The 16399-nt window shown below is 33.5% G+C and overlaps 1 protein-coding gene across 2 annotated transcripts in view; it reads left to right on the top strand.

The window, feature by feature from the left end:
- The window catches only part of LOC136974648 (Iroquois homeobox protein 6a-like), a 37332-nt gene extending 24041 nt beyond the window's left edge, over nucleotides 1–13291 (top strand). The window contains exons 3-6 of one of the 2 annotated variants that reach the window (XM_067269576.1): nucleotides 1947–2020; nucleotides 9327–9718; nucleotides 10349–10924; nucleotides 11980–13291. In XM_067269576.1, coding sequence (XP_067125677.1) covers nucleotides 1947–2020; nucleotides 9327–9718; nucleotides 10349–10924; nucleotides 11980–12104 — 1167 coding nt within the window. In that variant the 3' untranslated portion in view covers nucleotides 12105–13291. Of the gene's footprint in view, nucleotides 1–1946; nucleotides 2021–9326; nucleotides 9719–10348; nucleotides 10925–11665 lie in introns of both variants that reach the window. The other variant, XM_067269577.1, reaches the window with a different exon arrangement.
- The last annotated feature ends 3108 nt before the right edge of the window (nucleotides 13292–16399 follow it).

Genomic DNA, 16399 nt, shown 5'->3' with positions numbered 1-16399 from the left:
CCATCTGGGTCTCACATAAAACCCTCATTTTTAGGAAACGTTGCCGGGAGTCGGATTATCGCCCGGTGCCATCTCTGGTCCCTCTATTCAACCACCTGCGGCTATCAGGGGGCCTGTCACGTGCACTTCCCCCTTTTTAGACGGACAAACGTCTGGTCCCGGATCATTGTTTGTGCTCTACAAATGTCTGACTTCTGGACATTTAACAGGCTGCACAATCTAATTAGGGTGCGAGTCTTTTGTTTCCGAGTTGCTCTTCACCATCTCTTTGGGGGGAGGCATCCGAGTGACGTGTGGCAGATGGCAAATTGCTACGACCCCCTGATAGCTTTAATCCGTTAAAAGAGGTCATATCTGAACCCACCTCTGTTTATGCTTTTGCTCGATTTTTGAAAGGTGAAAGAGGGCATTTTAAGTGGCTCGAGTTTTGGTTAATCTTTATCTTGTAAAAAGGTTTTTATTCTTGAATAAAATTGGGTTTAAGTAAGGTTAAGTAGATGGCTGTGAAGTGCCTTATTCGCCTTACACGAATATTATCTAAAGAATTTTTAACGGCTAAGTTCATTTTTCACGTTTTAAATCTCCATTATGAGGCTTATGAATATTGAAAAGAGGGTAGAGGCCCACTCTTATTCAGTTTTTAACGTCTTAATGGTCGACTTATTAGCATTAAATCATGCCTAGACTATTAAGCATCATTTATTATGGTGAACGGCTTCATTAAATCGTTAAAATTGCCAAAAAATTGAATCGTTCTTCGACGACATATTCGGGAGAGGAGCAGATTTGAGAACCATTTCCGTCTTAGAAATTGGAATTTGGGCAATGTTATTCATATTCTGACTCGTTACATGCAAAAGTCTCGTTATAACGTTTCCAACGGCAGCTTTTTAATATTAAAATTTTGGAAATTGGGGATCGTGTATGGACTATAATACAGTAAAATAACATTTTGTTTCCTCCCATTTTAATCTTGATGCAAATTATACTTATGGCTTGTACTTAAACAATGCAATTTCTGAATACGAATCTTAACATTCCAACCGGAATGGGTGGATTTTTCTAAAATTATCTTAGACTATTTAGCAATTAAATGGGTGAAGTAGAGTCGTGTTGAAGCCCTAATTGTCTTCGAGACTTAAAAAAAATTCACGCTATGGTTACGCTCTTTGCATATCTAAACTACGCAGTTTAGGTCATTTTATGGTTAATTTAACCACATTTTTATCAAGAAAATTAGCTTATAACACACTTAAATATGTTAATAATTGTACACTGCTCGATCACTCAACTCTTCTGAAAGTCTGAAGACTTTTGTGCAGTTGATTAGGTTCTCAACAAATTACACCCCCTTGAAGGCCAATTGTTGCATTCAATCGAAGTTTTACCACAGAAATCTTAGCTAAAACACAATTTTATCAATATCAACCAATAACCTAAACCACATTTAAATATGTTAGGAAGTGGGTATTAAGTACTCGATCACTCCTCGAAGTTTGAAGATTTTTGTGGAGCTTCTTAAACAATTACACCTTATAAAGATGTCAATTGTTTCTTTTAATCACATTTAAGTGGTACGAACACCTCATAAAGCACATTTTAACCATTATTAATGAAGAAAATTAGCCTAAAACACACTTAAAGATGCTAAGAAGTGTGTTGCTTCTCACATAATTCCCTTTTAAATCCGAAGACTAGCGCAGTTCTTACCCTCCGAAGACACCGACCGTTTCTTTTAATCACATTTTAAGAGGTTTATACCTCATAAACCTTAACTAAAGGTGATATACGAAACATCTCTTCAAGCAAGACCACGACTAGCAAAAACGTATGTACAATTGAGGGCCTCTACATGAATCTGACCCCAATTGTCCAAAAGATTAATTGCAAGTTATTAAGTTGCTGTGATCAGTCAAAGTAACCTTTTTTTTTATTTTTGATTTCAGAATGCGCCAGATCCTTGGAGGGGGATAACACAAACGAGCCCTTACTATTACGATTCGACGTTGGCTGCTTACGGGTAAGTCGTGATAAGCACTCTCTTACAACAGTCCTACATCTCAATTTATACAGGATATTGTTTGTTATTGTCAGTAGTGAAATGATTTTATTCAGAGTAATGAAGATAAATAGCCTGCAGAGGTATATCTTAAATTAGAGGGGGGTTTATTATAATTTAAAATCGCATTTATCTCTTCATCTCTAGTAATTGATCTTCTACTTATCATAAAGTTGTCGTGAAAGTTAATAATAGGCATAACCCGGTTTAAGAACCTCATTCCTAGCTTTAAATAAGTTATATATAAATACATAGGCTATATATATTTTTCTAAGTTAGAAAATACGTTAAATTTTCTTATCGCTAAGGCCTTTTAGGCCTTAAAAAATCAATAAAATCCATTAAGATATTGACTTTATCTGTTTGATTGGCGATAAGTTAACAGATAAAAGTCCTTCTTTGATGTTTATCTGCTTCGTTTTTCTACCTCCAAATACGAAATTTTGGCAGTTTATCGTGTGTGAATGCCACTCGAGTGTATATTTTTTACAATTTTTAACATTTTGGCATACTTTTTAACGTTTAAACATCGAGATATAGGGCCTAGTTGCAGGTGCGTATCACGAATTAGCACTTAGTTGGGTAGGTTACATATTTTGCGATTTATCATTTACCTGTATATGGTATATCATCATTTAGATGTTTATCGTCTAGGCAATAGCCTACGTGAATTCCAAACAGCATCTACACGCATATTAATCAGCAAGTAGATGCATATCGTAACGTCTGTAGCATCCATCTGCTCGTCTATGCTAACATCTGTCTGCGTTACGGGCTTACATACAGGATTTGCCTACTCAATAAACATTAATAACCACGCGAGCTACTAGTGTTTACCTTTAAAAAAACCTGAATTTAGTTACTCGTATACGCTAGCATCTCATGTCTTCCTATACGTAGATGCTCTCGTATCATCCGATATAACTGCTCCTATATCATCAACTATGTTACTGATACAGGAAATTTGCATACATTTTATCACGTATGCTAATTAAGAACTGAAAATCATACAGATAAATCTTCAACACGTATTTACTCCTATAGATTTGTATCGATCATATACGTCTACAGCATCAAAAATATAGTGGCAATTAGTGTATAATTGCATATTAACGCTATAAATTAGCATATATATCCTTAGACATACATCAAATACTAGATTAAACTGTAAATCTTGAGAATAATACTAGAAGTAAGTAGTTAAACTCACTCCTCCTCCAATCAGCGTGTATAAATCTAAATTTTAACAAAATTCTTCAATTAAATTATTAAAATTTGCATCCCTTCCACAGAAAACACCGCGGGGTAGGGTTATTATACCACATTATCAGATAAGGAAGAGCATAAAAAAACCGATCATGTTCTACACCTCCTTTAAGCGACCATCTCAATTCTTAACAAAAATCGAGCCGTATCTGCATTAGAAAACAAACAAGTACCTAATTAAAGTTTAAATTCCAATTAATCAAGTGTAGAGAAGGGGATGTTTTGTGTTGTTAAGTGTATACAGACACACATACGTACGTATAAAAATGTTTTTTTTTTAATTATTTTTTTTCTGTTCCTCACAAAAATCATACAAGTTGCGTTCCCTCACGAACATACATTTTATATCAGCCGTAAATTAAGACGGGGTGGAAGTGCGTGACGTAGAAAACCTAGCAAAAGTAGCTACATCCGTGCCAGGTGCAATAGAGAAGAAGTTAAGTCTACTTAAGATTGGCAAGATGATATCACGCGAATGTCTTTTTTTCCGAATTAGGACATACGTACTTAACATTGATCATAAAATATACAGTTTTTTCCCCCCTTCGAGTCCCCATTTTAACTTAATTCACACAAATATCTACTTACTTCTCCCCCCTCCCTTACACACAAATACGTTCGTTTAGCGACTAATTTTCCGAACATAATTTTTATTTTTGTCTTATTAATCACTTTTAATGTGTAATGTTGGGAATTTTTTTTAATTTTATTGGACTTTTAACTGTTTTAAGAGTATTTTTAAAGAGGAGATTAACGTCACTTAATGTTTTCTATCTCATCTTTAAAAAAAAAAAATGTTACTTCGTCACAGAAAATAAATCCGCTTTCGGAGATTTTTTGGGGAATTTATGAAGAAAATTTAACCTTTATTTTTAGCATTTTAACTACTTTAATTACGTCAAACTTTCCTTCATTTTAATTTACGAAATTTAAATATTTAGCGATGAATAAACTCGTTGTTAAGCTGAAAATTTAGTATATTTTAATGCTAAAAGGGATTTTCTGTCCTTTATTTTGGTTTAAAAAATTTAATATTTCGATGGAAAAAATTAATAAATTATATAAACAATTACAGAATAATTTAAAAATTACAAATTTTAATTATTTTTAATTATAATCGACGAAAATTATCGTTAACCTTCCGAAAATCCAATCTGTTTAGGGAAATTTCAGAAACTTCCCTACATAAATCTGAATTTTTCAGTAAATTATTAGCAAATTTTTATTGATTATAATAAATTTAATTATAATCAACGAAAATTGTTATTAAATTACCAAAAATTCAATTTGCATGGGGAAAATTTCTCAAATTTCCCTACACAGATTTGAATTTACTAGCAAATTACTAACAATTTTCTATTATAAAAAAAGAAACTATTATTAAAGAAACGAAAGAATTAAAATCTGTAATGTTTTTTTTTTAAAAGAATTAAATTTGAATTTTAACGAAATTGTCGGGAAAAATTTGCGAAATTTCTCCTTTTGTGTGGGGAAACTTTCTCTTATTTCCCTACACGAAAGACACTTCCGCATTCCGATTTATCATTACAAAACATGATTGCCTGGGGATAAAATAACGTCTTGATACACCGTCGATACCAATTACCCCGCTTATAACGCTGGGGAAAAGCGTTAATTCGGGAGTTTAAACTGGAGGAAGGTACGGTTAACGACACAACTTTTGTAACTTTTAACTTAAAGTAGGGTATTAAAAGAGGAGTTATAAATCATGTTTTGTTTATTGAGTGTAAGCAAGGATCAGGTTTTATGATCCAAAGAAAAATTGAAGAGAATGGATCCAGAAATAATGAAGAATCGATGTTTTAATTAACGACGTTCGTTGATTCGTAAATAATTAAACTTTATGTACTTTTAATACCCTTCGTCTAGTGTGTTTTTTTCACTAGGAAATTAATGTTTAGATAAATATTTTAAATCTTTCATCAATCAAACAGTTCGAACTCTTAGAAAAATCATTAACAAACTGGTTTAAGCGCTTAAAATTCGTGTTGTGAAGTGGATTTTTATAGTTTAAGACCTAGTACCTAGCACCAGTCGACATCTGGAAGCGTGTTGTGTCACCCCCAAACAATAATCTCTTACTTTGCAATTAACTTAGGTTGCTTGGTCCTTTCTATAGTCCCAATTCTACACTTCACCCCTCTACACGCGACTAGAGTGAGTAGTTAAGCATCGTTTTTCTTGTTGACACCTGCTGGAGCTTCATCTCCGCCTGGGGGGATGTTAGAAATGAAGAGGTATTAGTCTTTCGCGTGGCCATTTTCTTGCCAAAATTATGCCTTAACCTTGATCTGTACATTTACGTGGTTGAGTATTTATAAAAATGGGGTTATAATTTTAATATTTATGATTTGTACCGTCTTGTGAGACGAGGGAGAAGTTAGAATTTTAGAATTGCTTAAGGGTGAAATTAAACCGATTTTGGCGTTGTAAAATGGTTTAGTAAATTAGAAAGTACTTACCTGGATCAACTTGATCCTTAAAACTATATGGATTTTCAGTAGAAAAGGCATCCAGATAAGTATGGTTCCTAATGAAAGTGCTTACAGATAAGCTTGATTCTCATTGGAAGAAGCATTAAAATAAGCTTGACTCTTAAAGAGAGAGGCATATAGATCATTTGATTCACGAAAAAGCTGTAATTTGGATCAAATTGATCGCGATAATACGGAAATCTTGCATAATATATTAACCCCTTTCAAATTGATCCCCGCTCAGATATCGACCTAGATCATTTTGAATATAAATTTTAGTTCCAGACCGAATTTAATTCCCTAAAAATTTAAAAATTTATCAAAATTTGAATCTAAACCAACTCTAGATCAAGAAAATTAAGTCGAAACTAAGCTTGAAGTGAAGAATTGAATTGGTCTGATGGAGGCAACGCAATACGTGGACGATCATCAAAGTGGTGACACCTTATTTGCCAACCACCAAAGTATTAAGTTGCCCCTATTTAAGTGCTAGACATGTAAAGAAAACCCAGAAAACTCCACGTGGTCAGGTTCGAACCCGCGATCAAAAGTTATAACAAGTCAGAGCGTTGGACCTAAGGGAACGGATGGGAGGCCGAAAGTACCCGGTGGTCCAACTAAAAGATGTCAAGGATTACCAATTGGTATGAGACCTAGCCCATGATTAAGGCATAGTCTCTTCTAACCTGTAATGCCATTCGGTGGGGCAGGTCAAGAGTTCGCTTTATGAGGCCGCGATCAAGTACCAGAGGATTCAATGATTTTATTCACTCGAATCTCTTTGAAGTGAAGATCAAAAGAAAACACTTCAGAGAATTTCAAGAAAATGGCGATTTTTCACAAATAAAATTGTATTCAATTAATAAATGACTATTAAAAATGATAAAAATTGTGCTATTTACATAAAACAGTCGAACAATTATATTATTCCTCAACCCAGAAAAGACTTGGAAGTTAATAAAATGGCATGGAAATCGGCGCGTACACGTGTATACAGATGTTAGAACAAACAAAGATTTAAAAAGCAATTAAAACAAAAGCTAAAATAGTCGTTATGTACAGCTGAAGGATTTAATGATGCAGATGGTTAATAATTAAAGGTTAGTACAGTAAGGCTTTGTTTCGTGCACATTTGGTGCCACTAAACAATGTTTAATCTGATTAATGAACTAAGAAATAAAGTTATCTCTGATACAAGTTTAATAAATATTATTTTATAATTAAAATATTTATTAGCCTTGTTAATATTTTCTCTACTCCTTTGATGTGGATTCGTGCTGCTTCTTTACCCCTCAAGCTGAAGCATCCTTCAATTATCCAAAATAATGCTTGAGGGATGTTTCAGGCTTCATTTTTTAGTATTATTTATCGTATTTTTCATTAATATTCCTTTATTTTCTATTATTTTTTGGAGGGGAGCTTACAGTTGGGTGTTTGATGTCTTTTTTATGGTGGGGATTTATGTAACTTGTGCATGTTGAGTTGGAAGATTTCCTTCTTATGTGATAGTTTAAACCTGTTGCGCCCTTTATTTAACATTAAAAGCAGTAAATTGGGGAAGTTGTAACTCCTCTAAGGATGCTTATGTGTTTAGAAACCGTAGGGAATTGCATATGGAAGTAAGGATAGGCTGATAGATGTATAGATTAACTTGTGTACAAGTAGTAATCGGGTCTCTTAATCTATATATAACATTCTAAATCATTTATTGAGGTTCTGTATAGTAAAATAATTAAAAAATAAGTTTAATTTTTGCACCAGAATGTGGCTCATACTTGAATTTTTAGGTAAATTTTGCAGATTTTTTAAACTTTTTTTTAATAAATGATGCTTCAAAATGTCGTGGAGCCCTGGCCAGTTACGTTATAGGACCCCAATCATCCCCTAAAATCATAAAATATATGAATAAAATTAATTTTTATTAAATATCAAGAGAAAACCTAATTTATATCACCTTAGTGTTGTGAAGTATGAGGTCTTTCTATCTTCTGAACACGAACCAAATGGCCCTCACTATATGAAAATACATTCAAAATATCATTTTACTTTTATATTTTTAAAATATACAGATTTTATTATGTGCTTTATAATTAAATTTAAAAAATCTTGTTTATTTAAATGATCAAGATGCAAGAGATGCGGAAGATGAAATCATAAAACACGACTATAACTTTGATGAAGATGTATAAAAAATAGTTAAATAAGAAAAAAGTAGATTTATTAAAATGTTTTAGTTTAAAATATTAAATACTAATTAAATTAAATTTTTAATACTAAAAGTTTTTATGTTTTAAATATTATTTACTTCAATTTTGATATGTCTAAATCATGCCAGATAATGATAATGCATAAAAATTTTATTGCCTACGCTAAAATAAATCAAGATAAAAGCTTGTTATGACAAAATATGGCTTCCTTATACGCTTTATTCATATAAATATACTACATTTTACCTATTTTTTGAGCGTATAAGCTTGAAAAATGTCTTAATTCTGCTATAAGTAACCGCCCAAAACACAGGTTTCGAGTTAAGATATGAGCCTTTTATTGATGTAAATTTTGATTTAAGAGGGTGAAGATGTTTGTAATTCGAAAGGAAAACGTTTAAAATATGTTTTAAATTTATAAATTCAACATTTAAAAAAGTTTTAGCGGAAAAAAATCATGTAGAAGCGGATATTGCATCACAGACAGATGTTGGAACGTGCAGGATAAAAAGGTCATAAAATATTGAATGGGAGGATCATAAAAGTAAATATCTGGCGTACTTCTTCTCTGTAATCATTTCCTAACTGATAGATATTCATAAAAATCTGATATTGTAATCTACAGGATGCTTACAAGATGACCGGATACCTGATCCAAAAATGGCATTCTCTTACCTATAATAAAGGTTCCTTGCATGGTCAAGCAGCAATTAATTATATAATCTGATTAGGTACCAGGAAATTAATTCGGTTCCTCTTCTAGTTGACCTTTCATCCTTCAAATTAACTGCGTTCTATAAGCTTAAATCCGCCACAATTAGTAAGGCGAATAAGGTTTATATATGCTTGATTTTTCATGGATTAATTCATCCGTGATGTCTCCCCTGAAGAAAATTATGGGATCGGTAGTAAAAGACATAAAACAAGGGACCGTATCTGAATATACGTGACACGACTGTGCAAACGTGGGTCAATAATGAAGAGAGGAAATAGTTGCAGGAGAAGCGTGTATAAGTAATTGTTGCGCGATCTTTCACATCGCAACCTTCTGTTATAAGGAGGAAGGGGTTGAACAGTTTTATACCCTTAAACCCATTGTATTATGTCTGTTAATAATGGGTTAGTAGGTAAAGTTTCGGGCCCATTGTCGCCCTTTCCTATTAAGTTTTCTTGGTTATACTCCACCACACCTCTCATAATTTTTATACTTACCTTAATTGATACTAGCCAAACTAATTAAGGTATGGCTCTGAAATTTCATTTTTCGTCTTCCTGATATACATATATACTTTTATTTAGTTACGGAGGGTTGGATTTGAACGGCTCCAGGAGGAAAAACGTAACCAGAGATTCGACTAGCACACTGAAAGCATGGTTAAACGAACACAGGAAGAATCCCTACCCTACCAAAGGGGAGAAGATCATGCTGGCTATCATCACCAAAATGACACTGACTCAAGTCTCCACCTGGTTTGCCAATGCCAGGAGGAGATTGAAAAAGGAGAACAAGATGACTTGGGAACCGAGAAATAAGGCTGAGGATGATGCTGATGGTGCAGCTGATAGGGATACTGACGATGATCAGTTAGAAGGTGATTCTCCACGCATTAACAGCACCGAAGATGGCATCAGAAGAAGTCGGGACTGCTCCGAAAGTGCAGCTGACACCCTCCAGATGGATATTCTAAATGGTAAGTGTTTAACATCTTTAAACTGCTGCGTGACGTTTTAAAGTCGCATAAAATATAATTTCGATTGGTAAATTGGTTAGTTTCCTTTCCAAATTAAATAATTTACTAGCGAATTATAAGAATTACAAGTATTAATGAAGAGAAGATTCTTTTGCTGTTGAAAATCTGGTGATTTCTCCTTTCTCTAACAGCAAATTCGAGCTGTCTAGTTGTTTCCCAGATCGATATATATCCACAACTCTGTCTTGTATGACAAATAAGAAAGAGACACTATACAGGGTTTTCATTTGCATGTAAATGAGGACGGTGTAATTCGAAGTGTCCACTCTTGTCTTTGCGACTTCAGGCGTGGAAATGTTGATTTGCTTGTTTGTTGTTTGTCCGCTCCAAGCTTCGAAATTGTCGACAATGTAAGAATAATTAAACGTTTAAAGTTTATTTAATCGATAATTTCGTGTAACTCTTCCTGCTCTTAAGCGTATTCATTATTTAGATGCACTTTTTAAACAGAATTTCTGGTTAATAATCTTACATCCTCCTCCTTCTTCGTGGATCGTATCTAATTTTGGCTTAGTCTTATTGAAAATTTATTGTTTTCTCGTTAATTTATCCACAATTTTTTTTTTTCAGATGGGGATACCGGAAGATTGGATCACATGACTGACGATCACACTTATCCATCTTCTGTAGAACCCGCATGTGGAGTTTCATTGTCATGCCCGGAGTTGAAGGACGAACACGATTCGGGTTACAGTGGAGAAACACGAACCCAGACCCTACCCGGACTTCAATCGTTAATGGAATCATCAGTCAAGACAGAGGAACAGATGACTAGCAAGCCCAAAATTTGGTCGTTGGCGGATACGGCGACTAGCAAAAGTCCACCACCCACCTCGGCTCACGTTGGAGCTGCAAGTTATTGCGGTGACTCCATAAGTGATTCCACTCTGACGGGTGGTCATTGTGGATGGTTTTCGGCACCCACCTACTCGACAGGTACACCCACAACAGGTGGACATTATCAAACAGGTGGTGGCAGCTTCGTACACGGGTTCAGCCCCATTCCACCTCAGACCGATACTCCACCTCAGACACCACCAAGCATGAAACTGCACCACGGTTCCGGATATTTAACAAGTCAGCAGGGTTCCCATCTGTACACCTCATCGGGGATCTGTGCCGGAAATCATATTGTTTCGGGACAAGGTAAAAATTCTTTTGCTCTATTTGTTTTTCTTTTTAATGCCTTGTTTACTTCTTCTGCTTCTTCTTACACAACCGAACCACTTCTGCAGCATGCCAGATATACATTTTTTTCATTTTTTTATCCTCAAAAAGCCGCAATTTTTCAATTAAAACGCCATTATCGAACCGATAAGAATTTGGCCCTGGGCGATTATAGGATAAGATTTTTTTGCTTAGTAGATCATATCATATCTTTACGCCCCTTTTATAGAGGTAACTTCTGCATGACCCTCCCACTATACTTTATCGCCACCTGTCAACTTGCAGCATAGTTCGACTCCATCTTGATTGACCTTTGACATTAGCAAAATCTGCGATGACGGTCACGGACTGTACGACAAACAGATTAGACATGTTATCTAACATCCATTAACACAGCATTAGGGATAAACAGCCATGTTTTGATGTTTATACTCACTTTTACTCGAGTAAAAAGACGGTAAAAAAAAGAAATTCTCAAGAGTTCAAACTTCGTTTCTCAACCTTATTCGCTCGTCTTCTGTGTAGCATCCTCCCTGCGGGGTACGCGTACCACCGGTTGAGAAATTCTGCTAAAGAACGGGCTTACAAGTAGAATTATTCTATTAATTCAAATTATTTGCCATTCTTCGTTAGTGGTTCGTAAATTATAATGATTTACAAGCTTCTTAAACGTAAATACTTAAATATATTTGACGAATTTAAGCTCTTATCTTGTTACAGTTTAGCAACATGTAGGCCTCACTCTTGAAAATTTATCAGCCTCGCCCACACACGAAAGTTGAAAAGAAAAGTTTATCAAATGGGCCCTTCAATGCGGACAGGTTGCACCAAGGACAATGTTACGATTGAGATGTTTATGGACATATTTTTTTTCCTCCTCTTTACCTTTAAATTTAATCAGAGGGAAGAAGATAAACTCTTTTTTTTTAAGTGTTATAAAGCCGCTAAAATAAATCAGATTTTATATACTTAATCCTTAAAAAATATGCATTTAGTAGAATTAAAATTGTATATTTTTTTAAATTTTTTTACAGTTGATAAAAGCTTTTATCATATGAACCACGTGACGGGGTTAGGACGGACGACATCATACAGATCCGAGTGTTTGCTGGACGATTACAGCTCCCACGCGCATTATCGGACTGCTCCAATTCAATAGACTAAAAATAAATACACAGAATTATATAAATATTATACATTTTACCATCTAAATCACGAAAATATTGAATTTACAACGCACGAAAGATTACCATGCACAGCCGTCCATCAGAAGATGCTAATGCTGAAGATAGGAGGACGGTCCAATTTCACGTTTCCTTTAAAGCATTGTAGAAGGAAAAAAATCGTATTTAAATCATTCAAGCATTTAAAGAAAATATCTATTATTAATAATATTTTATACAATTGATCAGGGTCAAAAATTGAAAAGTAAAAAATAAAGGAAACAAAATTTAAAAAAAATAATAAAAAAAATGCCAAAAGTTGTGGGATGTCTGGAATGCTGGAAAGAAGACGGATTTACGCCTCACTCGTACGGACAGTAATCTGAAGACTGACTGCAATTCCTACCCACTGAGAGTGATTTAAAGACAGAAATGATTGGAAGGAGTATCCACGTGATCACTTTGAATTATTTAAGAGAAGTCTCAGTCACTCCTTGACCTTTCAACTTTAAAGAGAAACGACAAAATAAAAATAAAACATAATAAAAAATAAGGAAAAAATTACGTATTAATTTGCGAATTTATATATTAATTTAACCTCTTTTTTTCAATCTCGTTTAATATTTTAGTAATTCTAACTTTCGAACGATGTATAACGCGCAGTTACGACAGCAACTTCACCAAAGAGATTAACGATTTGGAAACGAATTTTCAGGCTTCTACGGCATTAAATCTGCTCGAATTTTGTATAGGACACGAGTAGGACCTTCTCAAATATATATAAAATCATAAAATGTGTGAAGCGAGGGTGGGAAAACGTTAGAAAATCGTCACGAATGAGCCAAATTATCGATGCGGAATCTATACAAATTCGAGTTTAAATCTTCGTTTCATCAATTAATTCTCTTTCTACTTGTTTAAAATTTTTAAAAAAATTGTAAAAAAAAAATTACAAATATCTACCTGTGATAGTTCATCTCACCTAGGAACCCTTTGTAACCTATATTCGGATAATGTAGGGTCAAGGCTTTCACCTCTACTGTACATATGAAGATAAATATAATTATATATATATAAATATAAAGAATATATATATATATATATTAGGAGGAGGCACCCTTGTATTTCTACACAGATATGTAAATAATGGAGTGGTACCATTTAATAAATTATGTTCAATTTATACTTGCATTCATTGATCTATGAAACTGTCGCGTCGCATGTTGTCGCGCGGCGCTTCGCTTGCGATTCTCTCTCCATTTGCTTAATTTTTTCAATTTTAACAGCATTTTCTTCGTTAGAAAAATTCTTTATAATTGTTGAAATAAATGTAAATCTTATGAATTTAGTTTTTTTTTAACTTAATTTTTATTGTTTTTTTCAGTGTGATTTAACGTTGAGTTTATATTTTTTTTTTTTGAAAATTATGTGTTAAAAATAAATAATTGATGCTTTTATTTGTGTAATATTTAGATATTTTTCTATCGTTGTAATATATAATTTCTTTGATATAAGAAATTATAAACTGAAAATTATATATTAAATGTGATATTTTTCTACGCGTCGCTTCGCGTCGCGTCGAGCGCGAATCGATCTCTTATGCCACAAATAGACGTAATATAAAAAAAAATGAATAATTTTAAATAATTTTGATACTTAAAATAATTTTAAAGCGATAAAATAAAGATTTTAACACAAAATCTAACATAAAATCCATAAATCTCCATCCATTTCATCCGCATCACTTCACTATCATCACTTAAATTTGTGATAAAAATAATGAAAATTTGCGCTAAAAATAAATTATTTTACCACAAAAAACGTGATGTTTATACTTAAAATTTCCTTAAAAATTTATTTATTAACTAATATTAATAATTAAAAAATTGCGAATTAATACATAAACTGGAAAAGATAAATGTAAAAGAAATATATATAAAATTATATTGATAAACGTGATAAAATAGTTGAGAAATTGGCCGCAGGATGGCGTCATTCGTGATGCGAGCAAATAATCGATTAAAGGGGAGCAATCGAAGACAACTTATGATTAATTGTTAATTTTAGCAATTAAAATGAAACAAGCAATTTTACGACTGAGTAACAAGAGAAAACCCAAAGTTTCGGAATGAAAATTAATGTTCAAGCTCATTATTGTAATTCTAACTCACTTTACTACCCGCTAATACATTCTCACTCAAGTTAGGCAAGGTTACTATCTCATGCCACCAATACGCTTTGTACACAACCTCATAAAATTAATTCCTGAGTTATTATTACCATAGAACGGCTACGTACGAAATTAAATTACATTACGAAAGGTTTCCCTTCTTAAACGGAATTAAAATTAAAAATTATTAGCTTATTTTCTAACGCGCCCAGTCTCTTACGATCATCGGGATGCTGAGGAGCAAAGGAAGAAAAAGGAGATGTGGCTCGCGAGCTACCAGTTGAGGAACATACTAAAATACATTGGTGCTTAGTTTTTTTAAACTTTTAACACGACGATAAGTGAAGATAGTCGTATTAAGAAGCAACGATCGGATTAAATGTCATTAAACTTAAGAAAAGACTGTCCACCCGGATAATTTATTATCCTTTTGACATTATTTAAATTTCAATCATAGAAAAATTTATAAAAATAAGAGACGAGAAGAAGAAGAAGAAGAAGAAGAAGAGGGGAAAAAAGTGGAAGAATAAATGGAACCGCTCACAAAAGATTTAATAAAATACTTCACATTATCCGCAGGATCTTGTATGAAACTTAGCGATACACTAGACTTATCCAAATACGTTCCGAGAACTCAAAAAATCCGAAAGTTATAAAAAAAAGAGGAGTTTTCGGGGGAACAGAAGAGGAAAAGAGGAAATATATATATAAAAAAAGAGTCGAGTGGCTCAACGTGATTAATCATTTTAGTGTTACCATAAACATCCGTTTAAGACGTTCGAGAACTGAATACAAAACAAACCGCCATTTGAATGTGTGGATAATAGCCGAGTTAGCCTCGAGCAAACACAAGAGCTAAAACAATTTTAATACATCATGTAAATTAAGTGAATTTATCATAGCTTTCGAGTATACATCACTAACACACGGTTGCACGTAACGCCTCTTCGGTTTTGAACCCGTAACCATTATTTCTATTGTAAAATCCTGCTTCTTCCCAATTTGCAATTTATTTATATATATATATTTTTTGTTTTCTTCTTCTTCTTCTTCCTCCTCCTTTATCTGTCTCAGCTTTTGCAGAATCGCATCCTCTTCCCCTTCTCTTCCTATCTAAATGATGTTAAACGCTGTAATGTTTTATTAAATAATGGATGGATTCTCCTTTTCTTTCTTCTAACTTGACCTCTTAAGTGGAGGGAGGCCTACTAGTGTTATGTATGTGTGTGTCTCTTTCTATCTTCATATATGCATAGACCAACTAGGGACTAATGGAAGTATTTATGTTTTTTATATCCTCAATAAAACATTCGATTTCTTAAACTCGTATTGAGAAGTCTGTCCGGTTGTCTAATCTAACTGGTCATGAGATCAAATAGGCGATAATCTACTTACAGAAGAATTTCGGTCGAAAATTATATATGAAAAAAAAGCGTAGAAAATTTAAATCTGTAAAATTTCCCATACTTAAATCATGCAAAACATCGCATTCTAATTCAGTTTAAACCGGAATTCCGGCATATATAAATAAATTAAGGCAATCAAAAGTGAAAGATTGTCAATGAGTAACAATGTATCCCGCTTCGCCATTTTAAAATCTATATTTACGATTCTCTCCTTTTTGTTTCTCAGCAGGTGAATCTTGTTTCTACATGAGACTAGCTTTTAATTTATCACCAGATTAAGTTCATGTTGTAGCGAACTTTACACACACACACACACCTAAGTTTCTCTACTTAGAACGTGTTTGAAATAAAGAATTTTAATTATAAATTCGATCTAATTCTGTTACGTACAAGAAAAGAAAATATAAATATTATGTTTGAGAGCCGAATTCTTTCATCCTTGTTAGCGTTATTTTATTTCTAAGCTGTCAGAAAGCAACAAATGGAAATTTGTGAATCATCGTACAGCATCCTTATCGACGTACGTACACAGAAAATGTACTTTAAACAGTCGCCTAATGGATGACAGTTTACTTTGGACAACAGGACTGACGAAGAAGTTGCCAACAGCAACTCAGACGCTATTTGAGATCTTTCTTTGAGAAAGAGGAACCGCTCTAAAACAAACAAACGTAGACGGGAGATGAGCCTTTAGATAAGCAATCCGAGTCGATTT

Source organism: Centruroides vittatus, unplaced genomic scaffold (assembly GCF_030686945.1).
Source record: "Centruroides vittatus isolate TY-2023 unplaced genomic scaffold, ASM3068694v2 contig_352, whole genome shotgun sequence".
Lineage (NCBI taxonomy): Eukaryota > Metazoa > Arthropoda > Arachnida > Scorpiones > Buthidae > Centruroides > Centruroides vittatus.
This window is presented reverse-complemented; position numbering and strand designations above follow the sequence as displayed.